The sequence below is a fragment of the Haliotis rubra genome, unplaced genomic scaffold (genome assembly GCF_003918875.1).
Source record: "Haliotis rubra isolate DU_JTF1 unplaced genomic scaffold, ASM391887v1 Scf353, whole genome shotgun sequence".
Classification (NCBI taxonomy): domain Eukaryota; kingdom Metazoa; phylum Mollusca; class Gastropoda; order Lepetellida; family Haliotidae; genus Haliotis; species Haliotis rubra.
Window position 1 is genome coordinate 335,053 of NW_025767028.1, and position 18,559 is coordinate 353,611.

The window sequence follows — 18,559 nt, forward strand, 5'->3', positions numbered from 1 at the left end:
TCTTAATGTCTAAACTACGTAACTCTACATAGGCTCTCAGCCTACATGTTCGTAACTCTTGATGTCTAAACTACGTCACTCTACATAGTCTCTCAGCCTACAGAGTCGTAACTCTAAATGTCTAAACTACGTAACTCTACATAGTCTCTCAGCCTACATGTTCGTAACTCTTGATGTCAGAGCTACGTAACTCTACATAGTCTCTCAGCCTACAGGTTCGTAACTCTTGATGTCTGAGCTACGTAGCTATACATAGTCTCTCAGCCTACATGTTCGTAACTCTTGATGTCTGAGCTACGTAGCTATACATAGTCTCTCAGCCTACATGTTCGTAACCCTTGATGTCTAAACTACGTAACTCTACATAGTCCCTCAGCCTACAGGGTCGTAACTCTTGAAATCTGAACTACGTAACTCTACATAGTCTCTCAGCCTACAGAGTCGTAACTCTTGATGTCTAAACTACGTAACTATACATTGTCTCTCAGCCTACAGGGTCGTAACTCTTGATGTCTAAACTACGTAACTCTACATAGTCTCTCAGCCTACAGGGTCGTAACTCTAAATGTCTAAACTACTTAACTCTACATAGTCTCTCAGCCTACAGGGTCGTAACTCTTGATGTCTAAACTACTTAACTCTACATAGTCCCTCAGCCTACAGGTTCGTAACTCTTGATGTCTAAACTACTTAACTCTACATAGTCCCTCAGCCTACAGGGTCGTAACTCTTGAAATCTGAACTACGTAACTCTACATAGTCTCTCAGCCTACAGGTTCGTAAATCTTGATGTTTAAACTATGTAACTCTACATAGTCTCTCAGCCTACAGGTTCGTAACTCTTAATGTCTAAACTACGTAACTCTACATAGGCTCTCAGCCTACATGTTCGTAACTCTTGATGTCTAAACTACGTAACTCTACATAGTCTCTCAGCCTACATGTTCGTAACTCTTCATGTCTAAACTACGTAACTCTACATAGGCTCTCAGCCTACATGTTCGTAACTCTTGATGTCTAAACTACGTAACTCTACATAGTCTCTCAGCCTACATGTTCGTAACTCTTAATGTCTAAACTACGTAACTCTACATAGGCTCTCAGCCTACATGTTCGTAACTCTTGATGTCTAAACTACGTAACTCTACATAGGCTCTCAGCCTACATGTTCGTAACTCTTAATGTCTAAACTACGTCACTCTACATAGGCTCTCAGCCTACATGTTCGTAACTCTTGATGTCTAAACTACGTAACTCTACATAGGCTCTCAGCCTACATGTTCGTAACTCTTAATGTCTGAGCTACGTAACTCTACATAGTCTCTCAGCCTACAGGTTCGTAACTCTTGATGTCTAAAGTATGTAACTCTACATAGTCTCTCAGCCTACAGAGTCGTAACTCTTGATGTCTAAACTACGTAACTATACATTGTCTCTCAGCCTACAGAGTCGTAACTCTTGATGTCTTAACTACGTAACTCTACATAGTCTCTCAGCCTACAGGGTCGTAACTCTAAATGTCTAAACTACTTAACTCTACATAGTCTCTCAGCCCACAGGGTCGTAACTCTTGATGTCTAAACTACTTAACTCTACATAGTCTCTCAGCCTACAGGGTCGTAACTCTTGATGTCTAAACTACGTCACTCTACATAGTCTCTCAGCCTACAGGGTCGTAACTCTTGATGTCTAAACTACGTCACTCTACATAGTCTCTTGAATGCACATGGCACCTTCCTCTTTCGTTTTGTTTTCTATTCAGTTTATTGTGTTACGAAGAAAACAACTCATGCTTGTGGAAGATCATCCAAGTAACCATGGTAACCATCCATCATAAATGAAGAATGAATCCGACGATCGTAGAATCGAATGTTTATGATTAATTTGTTTAAAACTGATATTACTCCTCATTGAAGGAAACATTCGTCCTTCAGCATCCCATGCTTGTGCCAGTGACGATTTGGGATAGAGCTGGTTTTCAGCCAAACCCTGTTTGTGATATGTAAGGAACTGCTTTAGACGTCGTTTCTGGCAAACAATGCTTATCGCAAGAGGTGACTACGGGTCAAGCTCGCTGACCTGGATGTGCCAGTATCAAAAGTGCGTAGATATAAACGTCAATCACTGGATTGTGTGACCCCGACTCATTTATGAACAGAGCCCGTCATATATTTAAAGCAGCGTCACACAAGAGTTTTACGCCCCTTTTATCAATATTCCAGCAATATCACGGCGGGGGAAACCAGAAATGAGCTTCACACATTGTACCCATGTGGGGAATCAAACCCGTGTCTTCGGGATGACGAGCGGACGCTTTAACCACTAGGCCACCATATCGCCTCTGGTTACATCCAAAGGTCAGGGGGGCGGTGGGGTAGCCTAGTGGTTAAGGCGTTCGCTCGTCACGCCGAAGAGCCGGGTTCGATTCCCCACATGGGTACAATGTGTTAAGCCCACTTCTGGTGTCCCCCGCCGTGATATTGCTGGAATATTGCTAAAAGCGGCGAAAAACCAAACTCACTCACTCACTCACAGGTCAGGGCTGATGGTAGATGACTTGTCTTTAACTATTTGAACTTGTTTGCAGGGTAGCTGTGCACCTGGAGGTGCTGTGCCAACTGTGAAGACTAACGGAGGTTCCCAGCATGTCAACACAGCCTTGTTCCTGTACATGTTTCTCTGGGCGAGACTCAGCGGCGGATCCATGGGCACCAGAGTGGTGGGTGAAGGGATGAATATTGGGGTTTGAAACATATGTATACTTTCGACATGAGCGTAAATAATACGATTATACCCTGGTCCTTGGAATAGTTCACTATCCGTTGTCATCTGATTGTCTGGTGTAAAGCAATCACGCCTCACAACATCATTTCCTTCCAACCTCGACCTCAAGCCCCACAAGTTTCAGTTACAATGCCCCAACCACACCCGCCAAGACACACACACTGATCTTAAGAATTCACATTGTGAGCAAATTCTAATTGTGAACACCCACCCTTCTAAACAAGCATGGATCCGCCGCTTACCGTTATCACCAGCGAGTCAAACTGTACCTAATTTGTACAAACATATCATGGATTCTATTTCATCTTAATAAAATGTTATTATCGTTGAGCTGGTGTTAACTTGTGTTTTACTAACACTTTGCCCAATGTATTTTGTATTTGACAAAAAAGGAGTCACTTTGACAGACGCATGGATAGAAACTGTATGAATGAGTGAATTTTATGCCGCTTGTAACATTTACATCACTGAACCTCTGGTTCAAACAAACCTTTAGACCTGAGTCTTCGCTTTCATCACAGAAGGGATGCGAGAAGATCTGGGTTAGAATTGGTCTTCAGTAACTGATGCTTGTATTCACTCGGGAAAATCCGGGTTTGAATAATTATTGGTCTTCAGGAAAACAGGCTTGTCTTAAGAGGCGACTAACGGGATCAGGTTATCAATCTCGCTTCAGCAAAACAGGCTTGTCGTAAGAGGCGCCTAACGGGATCGGGTTATCAATCTCGCTGACTTGGCTGACACATGTCATCATATCCCAGTTGAGTAGATTGATGTTGATCACTGGATTGTATGGTCCAGATTCGATTATTTACAGTCCGCCGCCATATAGCTCGATAACTGCTGAGTGCTGCGTAAAACAGCAAACCAACCAACCAACCATCGTAGGAGCACAACAATTGACGAAAGACATATGACGTCGGGTTAACATTGTTTTTCCTTTTGAAACAGAAACAACATCCACTCAACCTTTCCCATAATTATAAAAAAATTCCCACATACATGCATTGTTCATTTTGTATATCTGACTAAATCATACACGTGTGTTTATGAAGTATTAGCAGTCAGCACTGACACCAGGTGTTCGCGGGAAGGTTGGCGTACCCTGCCGTATAGGTGACACCCATCACAGCTCGAAGACGGGTGACGTGTTAACCTTGACACCTGTCTCAGACTCGAGGAAACTGCTAGTGATGAAGGTTCGGACATGTCTGGGTGCTACTACAGATGAGGTCCATGACAGTTGGCAGCTGGGCAGCATTAATGAGAACCATGGCTGAAATTATAACCGAAATTATGTCACACGAGTGAGTGAGTGAGTTTAGTTTTACGCCGCACTCAGCAATATTCCAGCTATATGGGGGCGGTCTGTAAATAATCGAGTCTGGACCAGACAATCCAGTGATCAACATCATGAGCATCGATCTGCGCAATTGGGAACCGATGACATGTGTCAACCAAGTCAGCGAAACTGACCACCCGATCCCGTTAGTCGCCTTTAACGACAAGCATAGTCGCCTTTGATGGCAAGCACATGGGTTGCTGAAGACCTATTCTACCCGGATCTTCACGGGTCTATGTCACACGAACCATGTAAATACAGTTCTTCACATTTCCCTTTGATCCCGAAACCCTGTATCTGAATATATTCATTGTCATTGCCACTGGCAGGGAAGTATAATGTAACAACATCACATGTACTCTCCAAATCACTGGGGGCCGTGGGGTAGCCTAGTGGTTAAAGCGTTCGCTCGTCACGCCAAAGGCCCGGGTTCGATTCCCCACATGGGTACAATTTCTGGTGTCCCCCGCCGTGATATTGCTGGAATATTGCTAAAAACGGCGTAAAACCATACTCAGTCAGTCAGTCAGTCCAAATCACTGGGGGAAATAAAGAACATTCATTCGTTGCACAAGTCAAATTGGGCCATCGGACATCACAACTGTCAAAAGTATCGCTGGCGGGATTTCACTCCACATACCATGAAAGTTGTCAATCGAAACTCATGCGTCTTGTCACACTGTGGATATTTTATCTGACTCTATATAGGGCGCGAGAAAAGCTTGTGACAAGGGAAAAGGCGATTTCACGGGTTTCCTATGTTTCTAGTTTGGTAATTGGATCAGTGAAAGTGAGTGGGCTGTGTGACCTGCGAGATACTGGATCATTCACAAGGGCGCTGAAGTTTTTGGCCCATGGCCCATGGCGTCAAGTCACGTGACGCCGACTTATCTTATCTTGTCGCACCTACATCAGAGTTTGGTTAAGTAGAGCACCATTGTCTTTGCGAACAATTCAATTCAAGATGATTACGACAGTTCTTGTCCTGGGACTCTGTGCTGGTATGTATTAGATTCAGGTTTTTTCTGATTCCCGTCAGGTCCAGTTTCTTTGATCCATGTCAGTTCCAGTTTCTCTGATCCCTGTTAGTTCCAGTTTCTCTGATCCCCGTCTAGTCCAGTTTCTCTGATCCCTGTCAGGTCTGCTTTCTCTGATCCCTGTTAGGTCCACTTTCTCTGATCCCTGTTAGTTCCAGTTTCTCTGATCCCTGTTAGTTCCAGTTTCTCTGATCCCCGTCAGTTCCACTTTCTCTGATCCCTGTCAGGTCCAGTTTCTCTGATCCCTGTTAGTTCCAGTTTCTCTGATCCCTGTTAGTTCCAGTTTCTCTGATCCCTGTCAGGTCCAGGTTCTCTGATTCCTGTTCGTTCCAGTTTCTCTAATCCCTGTTAGTTCCAGTTTCTCTGATCCCTGTTAGTTCCAGTTTCTCTGATCGCTGACAGTTCAAGTTTCTCTGATCCCTGTAAGTTCCAGTTTTTCTGATCCCTGTTAGTTCCAGTTTCTTTGATCCGCGTCAGTTCCAAATTCTCTGATCCCTGTTAGTTCCAGTTTCTCTGATCCCTGTTAGTTCCAGTTTCTCTGATCACTGTTAGTTCCAGTTTCTCTGATGCCCGTCAGTTCCAGTTTCTCTGATCCCTGTTAGTTCCAGTTTCTCTGATCCCTGTCAGGTCCAGTTTCTCTGATCTCTGTCAGGTCCAGTTTCTCTGATCCCTGTTAGTTCCAGTTTCTCTGATCCCTGTTAGTTCCAGTTTCTCTGATCCCTGTTAGTTCCAGTTTCTCTGATCCCCGTCAGGACCAGTTTCTCTGATCCCCGTCAGTTCCAGTTTCTTTGATCCCCGTTACTTCCAGTTTCTCTGATCCCTGTCAGTTCCAGTTTCTCTGATCCCCGTCTAGTCCAGTTTCTCTGATCCCCGTCAGGTCCAGTTTCTCTGATCCCTGTCAGGTCCAGTTTCTTTGATCCCCGTTACTTCCAGTTTCTCTGATCCCTGTCAGTTCCAGTTTCTCTGATCCCCGTCTAGTCCAGTTTCTCTGATCCCTGTCAGGTCTAGTTTCTCTGATCCCTGTCAGGTCCAGTTTCTCTGATGCCTGTTAGTTCCAGTTTCTCTGATCCCTGTCAGTTCCACTTTCTCTGATCCCCGTCAGGTCCACTTTCTCTGATCCCTGTCAGGTCCAGTTTCTCTGATCCCTGTTAGTTCCAGTTTCTCTGATCACTGTTAGTTCCAGTTTCTCTGATCCCTGTCAGGTCCAGGTTCTCTGATTCCTGTTAGTTCCAGATTCTCTAATCCCTGTTAGTTCCAGTTTCTCTGATCGCTGACAGTTCAAGTTTATCTGATCCCTGTTAGTTCCAGTTTCTCTGATCCCTGTTAGTTCCAGTTTCTTTGATCCCCATTACTTCCAGTTTCTCTGATATCTGTAAGTTCCAGTTTCTCTGATCCCTGTTAGTTCCAGATTCTCTGATCCCCGTCAGTTCCAGTTTCTGTGATCCCCGTCAGTTCCAGTTTCTCTGATCCCTGTCAGATCCAGTTTTTCTGATCCCTGTTAGTTCCAGTTTCTCTGATCCCTGTCAGGTCCAGTTTCTCTGATCACTGTTAGTTCCAGTTTCTCTGATCCCTGTTAGTTCCAGTTTCTCTGATCCCTGTTAGTTCCAGTTTCTCTGATCCCTGTTGGTTCCAGTTTCTCTGATCCCCGTCAGTTCAGTTTCTCTGATCACTGTTAGTTCAGTTTCTCTGATCCTGTTAGTTCCAGTTTCTCTGATCCCCGTCAGGTCCAGTTTCTCTGATCCCTGTTAATTCCAGTTTCTCTGACCCCTGTTGGTTCCAGTTTCTCTGATCCCTGTCAGGTCCAGTTTCTCTGATCCCTGTTAGTTCCAGTTTCTCTAACTCCTGTTAGTTCCAGTTTCTCTGATCCCTGTTAGTTCCAGTTTCTCTGATCGCTGACAGTTCAAGTTTCTCTGAACCCCGTCAGTTCCAGTTTTTCTGATCCCTGTTAGTTCCAGTTTCTCTGATCCCTGTTAGTTCCAGTTTCTTCGATCCCCGTCGGTTCAATTTCTCTGATCCTGTTAGTTCCAGTTTCTCTGATCCCTGCTAGTTCAGTTTATCTGATCCCTGTTAGTTCAGTTTCTCTGATGCCTGTCAGTTCCAGTTTCTCTGATCCCTGTTAGTTCCACTTTCTCTGATCCCTGTCGGTTCAGTTTCTCTGATCCTGTTAGAGTCCTGTTTCTCTGATCCTGTTGGTTCAGTGTCTCTGATCCTGTTGGTTCAGTTTCTCTGATCCTGTTAGTTCAGTTTCTTTGATCCCCGTCTGGTCAGTTTCTCTGATCACTAACAGGGATTCAGTTTCTCTGATCCTGTCGGTTCAGTTTCTCTGATCCTGTTAGTTCCAGTTTCTCTGATCCCTGTTAGTTCAGTTTCTTTGATCCGCGTCAGTTCAATTTCTCAGATCCCTGTTAGTTCCAGTTTCTCTGATCCTTGTCAGGTCCAGTTTCTCTGATCCCTGTTGGTTCCAGTTTCTCTGATCCCTGTTGGTTCCAGTTTCTTAGATCCCCGTCAGTTCCAGTTTCTCTGATCACTAACAGGGATCAGTTTCTCTGATCCTGTTAGTTCAGATTCTCTGATCCCCGTCAGTTCAGTTTCTCTGATCCCCGTCAGTTCCAGTTTCTCAGATCCCTGCTGGTTCCAGATTCTCTGATCCCTGTTAGTTCAGTTTCTCTGATCCACGTCAGTTCAGTTTCTCTGATCCTGTTAGTTCAGTTTCTCTGATCCTGTTGGTTCAGTTTCTCTGATCCCTGTTAGTTCAGTTTCTCTGATCCCTGTTGGTTCCAGTTTCCCTGATCCCCGTCGGTTCAGTTTCTCTGATCCCTGTTAGTTCCAGTTTCTCTGATCCCTGTTGGTTCCAGTTTCTCTGATCGCTGTCAGGTCCAGTTTCTCTGATCCTGTTAATTCAGTTTCTCTGATCCCTGTTAGTTCCAGTTTCTCTGATCCTTGTCAGGTCCAGTTTCTCTGATCCCTGTTGGTTCAGTTTCTCTAATCCCTGTTAGTTCAGTTTCTCTGATCCCTGTTGGTTCAGTTTCTCTGATCGCTGACAGTTCAAGTTTCTCTGATCCCTGTTAGTTTCAGTTTCTCTGATCCTGTAAGTTCAGTTTCTCTGATCCCCGTCAGTTCCAGTTTTCTGATCCCTGTTAGTTCCAGTTTCTCTGATCCTGTTGGTTCAGTTTCTTCGATCCGCGTCAGTTCCAATTTCTCTGATCCCTGTTAGTTCCAGTTTCTCTGATCCTGTTGGTTCCAGTTTCTCTGATGCCTGTCAGTTCAGTTTCTCTGATCCCCGTTAGTTTCAGTTTCTCTGATCCTGTTATTTCCAGTTTCTCTGATCCCTGTCCGGTCCAGTTTCCTGATCCTGTCAGGTCCAGTTTCTCTGATCCTGTTAGTTCCAGTGTCTCTGATCCCTGTCAGTTCCAGTTTCTCTGATCCCTGTTAGTTCCAGTTTCTCTGATCCCTGTTAGTTTCAGTTTCTCTGATCCCTGTTATTTCCAGTTTCTCTGATCCCTGTCCGGTCCAGTTTCTCAGATCCCTGTTAGTTCCAGTTTCTCTGATCCACGTCAGTTCCAGTTTCTCTGATCCCTGTTAGTTCCATTTTCTCTGATCCCTGTTAGTTCCAGTTTCTCTGACCCCTGTTGGTTCCAGTTTCTCTGATCCCTGTCAGGTCCAGTTTCTCTGATCCCTGTTAGTTCCAGTTTCTCTAACTCCTGTTAGTTCCAGTTTCTCTGATCCCTGTTAGTTCCAGTTTCTCTGATCGCTGACAGTTCAAGTTTCTCTGAACCCCGTCAGTTCCAGTTTTTCTGATCCCTGTTAGTTCCAGTTTCTCTGATCCCTGTTAGTTCCAGTTTCTTCGATCCCCGTCAGTTCCAATTTCTCTGATCCCTGTTAGTTCCAGTTTCTCTGATCCCTGCTAGTTCCAGTTTATCTGATCCCTGTTAGTTCCAGTTTCTCTGATGCCTGTCAGTTCCAGTTTCTCTGATCCCTGTTAGTTCCACTTTCTCTGATCCCTGTCAGTTCCAGTTTCTCTGATCCCTGTTAGGTCCTGTTTCTCTGATCCCTGTTAGTTCCAGTGTCTCTGATCCCTGTTAGTTCCAGTTTCTCTGATCCTGTTAGTTCCAGTTTCTTTGATCCCCGTCTGGTCCAGTTTCTCTGATCACCAACAGGGATTCAGTTTCTCTGATCCTATCAGTTCCAGTTTCTCTGATCCTGTTAGTTCCAGTTTCTCTGATCCCTGTTAGTTCCAGTTTCTTTGATCCGCGTCAGTTCCAATTTCTCAGATCCTGTTAGTTCCAGTTTCTCTGATCCTTGTCAGGTCCAGTTTCTCTGATCCTGTTAGTTCCAGTTTCTCTGATCCCTGTTAGTTCCAGTTTCTTAGATCCCCGTCAGTTCCAGTTTCTCTGATCACTAACAGGGATCCAGTTTCTCTGATCCTGTTAGTTCCAGATTCTCTGATCCCCGTCAGTTCCAGTTTCTCTGATCCCCGTCAGTTCCAGTTTCTCAGATCCCTGCTAGTTCCAGATTCTCTGATCCCTGTTAGTTCAGTTTCTCTGATCCACGTCAGTTCCAGTTTCTCTGATCCTGTTAGTTCAGTTTCTCTGATCCTGTTAGTTCCAGTTTCTCTGATCCTGTTAGTTCCAGTTTCTCTGATCCCTGTTGGTTCAGTTTCCCTGATCCCCGTCAGTTCCAGTTTCTCTGATCCCTGTTAGTTCAGTTTCTCTGATCCCTGTTGGTTCCAGTTTCTCTGATCGCTGTCAGGTCCAGTTTCTCTGATCCCTGTTAATTCCAGTTTCTCTGATCCCTGTTAGTTCCAGTTTCTCTGATCCTTGTCAGGTCCAGTTTCTCTGATCCCTGTTAGTTCCAGTTTCTCTAATCCCTGTTAGTTCCAGTTTCTCTGATCCCTGTTAGTTCCAGTTTCTCTGATCGCTGACAGTTCAAGTTTCTCTGATCCCTGTTAGTTTCAGTTTCTCTGATCCCTGTAAGTTCCAGTTTCTCTGATCCCCGTCAGTTCCAGTTTTTCTGATCCCTGTTAGTTCCAGTTTCTCTGATCCCTGTTAGTTCCAGTTTCTTCGATCCCCGTCAGTTCCAATTTCTCTGATCCCTGTTAGTTCCAGTTTCTCTGATCCCTGCTAGTTCCAGTTTATCTGATCCCTGTTAGTTCCAGTTTCTCTGATGCCTGTCAGTTCCAGTTTCTCTGATCCCTGTTAGTTCCACTTTCTCTGATCCCTGTCAGTTCCAGTTTCTCTGATCCCTGTTAGGTCCTGTTTCTCTGATCCCTGTTAGTTCCAGTGTCTCTGATCCCTGTTAGTTCCAGTTTCTCTGATCCCTGTTAGTTCCAGTTTCTTTGATCCCCGTCTGGTCCAGTTTCTCTGATCACTAACAGGGATTCAGTTTCTCTGATCCCCGTCCAGTTCCAGTTTCTCTGATCCCTATTGCTAGTTCCAGTTTCTCTGATCCCTATTAGTTCCAGTTTCTTTGATCCGCGTCAGTTCCAATTTCTCAGATCCCTGTTAGTTCCAGTTTCTCTGATCCTTGTCAGGTCCAGTTTCTCTGATCCCTGTTAGTTCCAGTTTCTCTGATCCCTGTTAGTTCCAGTTTCTTAGATCCCGTCAGTTCCAGTTTCTCTGATCACTAACAGGGATCCAGTTTCTCTGATCCCTGTTAGTTCAGATTCTCTGATCCCCGTCAGTTCCAGTTTCTCTGATCCCCGTCAGTTCCAGTTTCTCAGATCCCTGCTAGTTCCAGATTCTCTGATCCCTGTTAGTTCCAGTTTCTCTGATCCACGTCAGTTCCAGTTTCTCTGATCCCTGTTAGTTCCAGTTTCTCTGATCCCTGTTAGTTCCAGTTTCTCTGATCCCTGTTAGTTCCAGTTTCTCTGATCCCTGTTGGTTCCAGTTTCCCTGATCCCCGTCAGTTCCAGTTTCTCTGATCCCTGTTAGTTCCAGTTTCTCTGATCCCTGTTGGTTCCAGTTTCTCTGATCGCTGTCAGGTCCAGTTTCTCTGATCCCTGTTAATTCCAGTTTCTCTGATCCCTGTTAGTTCCAGTTTCTCTGATCCTTGTCAGGTCCAGTTTCTCTGATCCCTGTTAGTTCCAGTTTCTCTAATCCCTGTTAGTTCCAGTTTCTCTGATCCCTGTTAGTTCCAGTTTCTCTGATCGCTGACAGTTCAAGTTTCTCTGATCCCTGTTAGTTTCAGTTTCTCTGATCCCTGTAAGTTCCAGTTTCTCTGATCCCCGTCAGTTCCAGTTTTTCTGATCCCTGTTAGTTCCAGTTTCTCTGATCCCTGTTAGTTCCAGTTTCTTCGATCCGCGTCAGTTCCAATTTCTCTGATCCCTGTTAGTTCCAGTTTCTCTGATCCCTGTTAGTTCCAGTTTCTCTGATGCCTGTCAGTTCCAGTTTCTCTGATCCCCGTTAGTTTCAGTTTCTCTGATCCCTGTTATTTCCAGTTTCTCTGATCCCTGTCCGGTCCAGTTTCCCTGATCCCTGTCAGGTCCAGTTTCTCTGATCCCTGTTAGTTCCAGTGTCTCTGATCCCTGTCAGTTCCAGTTTCTCTGATCCCTGTTAGTTCCAGTTTCTCTGATCCCTGTTAGTTTCAGTTTCTCTGATCCCTGTTATTTCCAGTTTCTCTGATCCCTGTCCGGTCCAGTTTCTCAGATCCCTGTTAGTTCCAGTTTCTCTGATCCACGTCAGTTCCAGTTTCTCTGATCCTGTTAGTTCCATTTTCTCTGATCCTGTTAGTTCCAGTTTCTCTGATCCCTGTTAGTTCCAGTTTCTCTGATCCCTGTTGGTTCCAGTTTCTCTGATCCCCGTCAGTTCCAGTTTCTCTGATCCCTGTTAGTTCCAGTTTCTCTGATCCCTGTTGGTTCCAGTTTCTCTGATCCCTGTCAGGTCCAGTTTCTCTGATCCCTGTTAATTCCAGTTTCTCTGATCCCTGTTAGTTCCAGTTTCTCTGATCCCTGTCAGGTCCAGTTTCTCTGATCCCTGTTAGTTCCAGTTTCTCTAATCCCTGTTGGTTCCTTTTTCTCTGATCCCTGTTAGTTCCAGTTTCTCTGATCCCTGTTAGTTCCAGTTTCTCTAATCCCTGTTGGTTCCTTTTTCTCTGATCCCTGTTAGTTCCAGTTTCCCTGATCCCTGTTAGTTCCAGTTTCTCTGATCCCTGTTAGTTCCAGTTTCTCTGATCCCTGTTGGTTCCAGTTTCTCTGATCCCTGTCAGTTCCAGTTTCTCTGATCCCCGTCAGTTCCAGTTTCTCTGATCCCCGTTACTTCCAGTTTCTCTGAACCCTGTTAGTTCCAGTTGCTCTGATCCCCGTCAGTTCCAGTTTCTCTTATCACTAACAGGGATCCAGTTTCTCTGATCCCTGTTAGTTCCACTTTCTCTGATCCCTGTCAGTTCCAGTTTCTCTGATCCCTGTTAGGTCCTGTTTCTCTGATCCCTGTTAGTTCCAGTGTCTCTGATCCCTGTTAGTTCCAGTTTCTCTGATCCCTGTTAGTTCCAGTTTCTTTGATCCCCGTCTGGTCCAGTTTCTCTGATCACTAACAGGGATTCAGTTTCTCTGATCCCTGTCAGTTCCAGTTTCTCTGATCCCTGTTAGTTCCAGTTTCTCTGATCCCTGTTAGTTCCAGTTTCTTTGATCCGCGTCAGTTCCAATTTCTCAGATCCCTGTTAGTTCCAGTTTCTCTGATCCTTGTCAGGTCCAGTTTCTCTGATCCCTGTTAGTTCCAGTTTCTCTGATCCCTGTTAGTTCCAGTTTCTTAGATCCCCGTCAGTTCCAGTTTCTCTGATCACTAACAGGGATCCAGTTTCTCTGATCCCTGTTAGTTCCAGATTCTCTGATCCCCGTCAGTTCCAGTTTCTCTGATCCCCGTCAGTTCCAGTTTCTCAGATCCCTGCTAGTTCCAGATTCTCTGATCCCTGTTAGTTCCAGTTTCTCTGATCCACGTCAGTTCCAGTTTCTCTGATCCCTGTTAGTTCCAGTTTCTCTGATCCCTGTTAGTTCCAGTTTCTCTGATCCCTGTTAGTTCCAGTTTCTCTGATCCCTGTTGGTTCCAGTTTCCCTGATCCCCGTCAGTTCCAGTTTCTCTGATCCCTGTTAGTTCCAGTTTCTCTGATCCCTGTTGGTTCCAGTTTCTCTGATCGCTGTCAGGTCCAGTTTCTCTGATCCCTGTTAATTCCAGTTTCTCTGATCCCTGTTAGTTCCAGTTTCTCTGATCCTTGTCAGGTCCAGTTTCTCTGATCCCTGTTAGTTCCAGTTTCTCTAATCCCTGTTAGTTCCAGTTTCTCTGATCCCTGTTAGTTCCAGTTTCTCTGATCGCTGACAGTTCAAGTTTCTCTGATCCCTGTTAGTTTCAGTTTCTCTGATCCCTGTAAGTTCCAGTTTCTCTGATCCCCGTCAGTTCCAGTTTTTCTGATCCCTGTTAGTTCCAGTTTCTCTGATCCCTGTTAGTTCCAGTTTCTTCGATCCGCGTCAGTTCCAATTTCTCTGATCCCTGTTAGTTCCAGTTTCTCTGATCCCTGTTAGTTCCAGTTTCTCTGATGCCTGTCAGTTCCAGTTTCTCTGATCCCCGTTAGTTTCAGTTTCTCTGATCCCTGTTATTTCCAGTTTCTCTGATCCCTGTCCGGTCCAGTTTCCCTGATCCCTGTCAGGTCCAGTTTCTCTGATCCCTGTTAGTTCCAGTGTCTCTGATCCCTGTCAGTTCCAGTTTCTCTGATCCCTGTTAGTTCCAGTTTCTCTGATCCCTGTTAGTTTCAGTTTCTCTGATCCCTGTTATTTCCAGTTTCTCTGATCCCTGTCCGGTCCAGTTTCTCAGATCCCTGTTAGTTCCAGTTTCTCTGATCCACGTCAGTTCCAGTTTCTCTGATCCCTGTTAGTTCCATTTTCTCTGATCCCTGTTAGTTCCAGTTTCTCTGATCCCTGTTAGTTCCAGTTTCTCTGATCCCTGTTGGTTCCAGTTTCTCTGATCCCCGTCAGTTCCAGTTTCTCTGATCCCTGTTAGTTCCAGTTTCTCTGATCCCTGTTGGTTCCAGTTTCTCTGATCCCTGTCAGGTCCAGTTTCTCTGATCCCTGTTAATTCCAGTTTCTCTGATCCCTGTTAGTTCCAGTTTCTCTGATCCCTGTCAGGTCCAGTTTCTCTGATCCCTGTTAGTTCCAGTTTCTCTAATCCCTGTTGGTTCCTTTTTCTCTGATCCCTGTTAGTTCCAGTTTCTCTGATCCCTGTTAGTTCCAGTTTCTCTAATCCCTGTTGGTTCCTTTTTCTCTGATCCCTGTTAGTTCCAGTTTCCCTGATCCCTGTTAGTTCCAGTTTCTCTGATCCCTGTTAGTTCCAGTTTCTCTGATCCCTGTTGGTTCCAGTTTCTCTGATCCCTGTCAGTTCCAGTTTCTCTGATCCCCGTCAGTTCCAGTTTCTCTGATCCCCGTTACTTCCAGTTTCTCTGAACCCTGTTAGTTCCAGCTGCTCTGATCCCCGTCAGTTCCAGTTTCTCTTATCACTAACAGGGATCCAGTTTCTCTGATCCCTGTTAGTTCCAGTTTCTCTGATCCACGTCAGTTCCAGTTTCTCTGATCCCTGTCAGTTCCAGTTTCTCTGATCCCTGTTAGTTCCAGTTTCTCTGATCCCTGTCAGGTCCAGTTTCTCTGATCCCTGTTAGTTCCAGTTTCTCAGATCCCTGTTAGTTCCAGTTTCTCTGATCCCTGTCAGTTCCAGTTTCTCTGATCCCTGTTAGTTCCAGTTTCTCTAATCCCTGTCAGTTCCAGTTTCTCAGATCCCTGTTAGTTCCAGTTTCTCTGATCCCTGTTAGTTCCAGTTTCTCTGATCCCTGTTAGTTCCAGTTTCTCTGATCCCTGTCAGGTCCAGTTTCTCTGATCCCTGTCAGGACCAGTTTCTCTGATCCCTGTTAGTATCAGTTTCTCTGATCCCTGTCAGGTTCAGTTTCTCTGATCCCTGTTAGTTCCAGTTTCTCTGATCCCTGTCAGGTCCAGTTTCTCTGATCCCTGTTAGTTCCAGTTTCTCTGATCCCTGCTAGTTCTAGTTTATCTGATCCCTGTTAGTTCCAGTTTCTCTGATCCCTGTCAGGTCCAGTTTCTCTGATCCCTGTCAGGTCCAGTTTCTCTGATCTCTGTTAGTTTCAGTTGCTCTGATCCCTGTCAGGTCCAGTTTCTCTGATCCCTGTTAGTTCCAGTTTCTCTGATCCCTGTCAGTTCCAGTTTCTCTGATCCCTGCTAGTTCCAGTTTCTCTGATCCTTGTTAGTTCCAGTTTCTCTGATCCCTGTTAGTTTCCTTTACGATCTCTATTTCTTAGTTAGCATGACGCTAGTCAGAGAGGTCCAGACGTTAGCCAGAGAGGACCTGACGTTAGTCAGAGAGGACTAGTCAGAGAGGATATGACGCTAGTCAGAGAGGACCAGACGCTAGTCAGAGACGACCAAAGACTAGTCACATGGGACCAAACGCTAGTGAGAGTGGACCATACGCTAGTCAGAGAGGACTAGTCAGAGAGGATATGACGCTAGTGCTGGTATGTATTAGATTCAGGTTTTTTCTGATTCCCGTCAGGTCCAGTTCTCTGATCCCTGTTAGTTCCAGTTTCTCTGATCCCTGTTAGGTCCAGTTTTTCTGATCCCTGTTAGGTCCACTTTCTCTGATCCCTGTTAGTTCCAGTTTCTCTGATCCCTGTTAGTTCCAGTTTCTCTGATCCCCGTCAGTTCCAGTTTCTCTGATCCCTGTCAGGTCCAGTTTCTCTGATCCCCGTCAGTTCCAGTTTCTCTGATCCCTGTTAGTTTCAGTTTCTCTGATCCCTGTTAGTTTCCTTTACTCAGATCTCCATTTCTTGGTTAACATGACGCTAGTCAGAGAGGACCAGACGTTAGTCAGAGAGGACTAGTCAGAGAGGATATGACGCTAGTCAGAGAGGACCAGACGTTAGTCAGAGAGGACTAGTCAGAGAGGATATGACGCTAGTCAGAGAGGACATGACGCTAGTCAGAGAGGGCATTACCCTAGTCAGAGAACACCAGACGCTAGTCAGAGAGGACCAGACATTAGTCAGAGAGGACTAGTCAGAGAGGATATGACGCTAGTCAGAGAGGACATGACGCTAGTCAGAGACGACCAGACACTAGTCACATGGGACCAAACGCTAGTCAGAGAGGACCAGACGCTAGTCAGAGAGGACTAGTCAGAGAGGATATGACGCTAGTCAGAGAGGACATTACCCTAGTCAGAGAGGACCAGACGCTAGTCAGAGACGACCAGACACTAGTCACATGGGACCAGACGCTAGTCACATGGGACCAAACGCTAGTCAAAGAGGACCAGACGCCAGTTACATAGAACCAGACGCTAGTCAGAGAGGACCAGACGCTGGTCAGAGAGGACCAGACGCTAGTCAGAGAGAACCAGACGTTAGTGACATAGGACCAGACGCTAGTCACACAGGGCCAGTTTCTCTGATCCCTGTTAGTTTCCATTACGATCTCAATTTCATGGCTATCTGGTTACTCTATCTTAAGTCACGTGAAGCAACAAGTGTCGTTAATCACATAGGACCAGACGCTACTCAGAGAGGACCAGACGCTAGTCAGAGAGGACCAGACGCTAGTCAAATAGGACCAGACGCTACTCAGAGAGGACCATACGTTAATCAGAGAGGACCAGACGCTAGTCACACAGGACCAGAGGCTGGTCAGAGCATTCTTCTGTCGCAAAGGGCTTGTGTCCTATCTTAAAGAGATTTCACCTGAAATACCGTTCAAACAAAATGTCCATGCAAAATTCAAGCTCAAAATTTGAAAGCGAAAGGGAATTTAGGTTTACGCAGCTTGTAGCAATACTTCAAGACGGTACGGTGGGGGACACAAGAAAGGGTACATCATCTCCCGACGAGCGAACACTTGAACCACAAGGCAACCAAACCGCTCCAAATCTGACAGAAGACTTTTTGTTTACAACTCATAAAGATTCGAGTTAGAATTGGTCTTCTTCAACCAATGATAGTCGCTTGTCAAGCTCGCTGACTTGGTTGACACATGACAGCGTATACCAATTGCGTTGATCAATGATCATGCTCTTGATCACTGGTATTCTGCTCCAGACGCAATTACTTACAGACATACAGCTGCAATGCTGCGTTAAACAACAAACAAACAATAATGTTTTCAGCGGCGGTGCAAGGCGTCCCTTTCAAGCGCCAGTTGGGGATCTGTGTGGAGGAGTGTTCCGTGGTCGGCATTGGGTTCCTCAGCGGTTGTCCGCATGGTCAGGTCTGCCAGTCCAACGGGTGTGGACACACGTGTCAACCTGTAATCCTGGGTAAGCGACAGTTTGGGATCTGTGTTGAGGAGTGTTCAATGGCCGGCATCGGGTTCCTCAGCGGTTGTCCGAATGGTCAGGTCTGCCAGTCCAACGGGTGTGGACACACGTGTCAACCTGTAATCCTGGGAAAGCGACAGTTTGGGGCCTGTGTTGAGATGTGCTCTCCTGCGGGAAATGGCCGGGAGGATTCCTGTCCCGCGGGCACTACCTGCATGTCTAACGGCTGCGGACATACCTGTCAGAGCGTCAGCCTCAAGGGAAGAAGCTTAATCAAACCAAGTATGTATTCAATGTAGTGATAACTCCCGTAGGTGGAAGACTGTAAGGTCATTCCGGCAATATCAACTGTTGTACAATTCCCTGAGATTAAGGCCATTCTGGCTATGTCTACCGTTGTACATTTCCCCGAGATTAAGGCCATTCAGACTTTGTCTACCTTTGTACAATTCTCCGATATTGAGGCCATTCCGATCATGTTAACTATTGTACAAATTCACCGAGATTTAGGAAAGGGTAGAGTCGGAAAGATCTTTGGAAGTTCAGGAGTGTCATTTGCGAAAGCTAACAGGCTGACATGCCTCCAGCACCGTTCTCTCCATATTCGAGGCATCCGAGAAGATCCTATCTTTAGCAAACCATGTTTGTCGTAAGAGGCGACTGACGGGATCAAGCGGTCAGGCTGGCTGACTTGGTTGACACGTCATCGTATATCAGTTACCTAGATCGATACCCATTCTATTGATCACTGGATTTTCTGGTCCAGACCCGATTATTGACACACCGCCCCCATATTGTTGGAAAATTGTGACGTTAAACAAGAAACACAACAAAATGACACATCTGTTAGCAATGCCATGATCTGTGTGTGAGTGGTAACAATGCTGTCCCCCTCAGACTGCCCGATGGTGCTGTGTGAGCTATACTGCTTTAACGGGTTCGCTACTGGAGCTGACGGGTGTCCGGTGTGCAGCTGTAACAGTGTGGGCGACCTACACAATGTGCTGGGAACACTCGGCTAGAAGGAGCAATACCGGCAGGAGGAAACACTGGGTTTTGTCAATCGTCTCTGAAACTGTGAATAAACTAGTTACAATGTT

General features: G+C 45.7%; 2 protein-coding genes across 5 annotated transcripts in view; both read left to right on the plus strand.

Annotated features, from left to right (window-relative positions):
- LOC124285129 (mucin-5AC-like) overlaps positions 1-3,114 on the plus strand; it is a 28,885-nt gene extending 25,771 nt beyond the window's left edge. For all 4 annotated transcript variants that reach the window (XM_046721281.1, XM_046721282.1, XM_046721284.1 and 1 more), the window contains one exon: positions 2,588-3,114. In XM_046721281.1, coding sequence (XP_046577237.1) covers positions 2,588-2,592 — 5 coding nt within the window. In that variant the 3' untranslated portion in view covers positions 2,593-3,114. The remainder of the gene's footprint in view (positions 1-2,587) is intronic.
- A 1,883-nt stretch (positions 3,115-4,997) lies between these two features.
- On the plus strand, positions 4,998-18,559 carry LOC124285138 (WAP four-disulfide core domain protein 3-like). The gene is made up of 3 exons (XM_046721301.1): positions 4,998-5,127; positions 17,310-17,741; positions 18,357-18,559. The coding sequence occupies exons 1-3, from the start codon at positions 5,091-5,093 to the stop codon at positions 18,479-18,481; spliced, it is 594 nt and encodes a 197-aa protein (XP_046577257.1). The 5' UTR covers positions 4,998-5,090; the 3' UTR covers positions 18,482-18,559.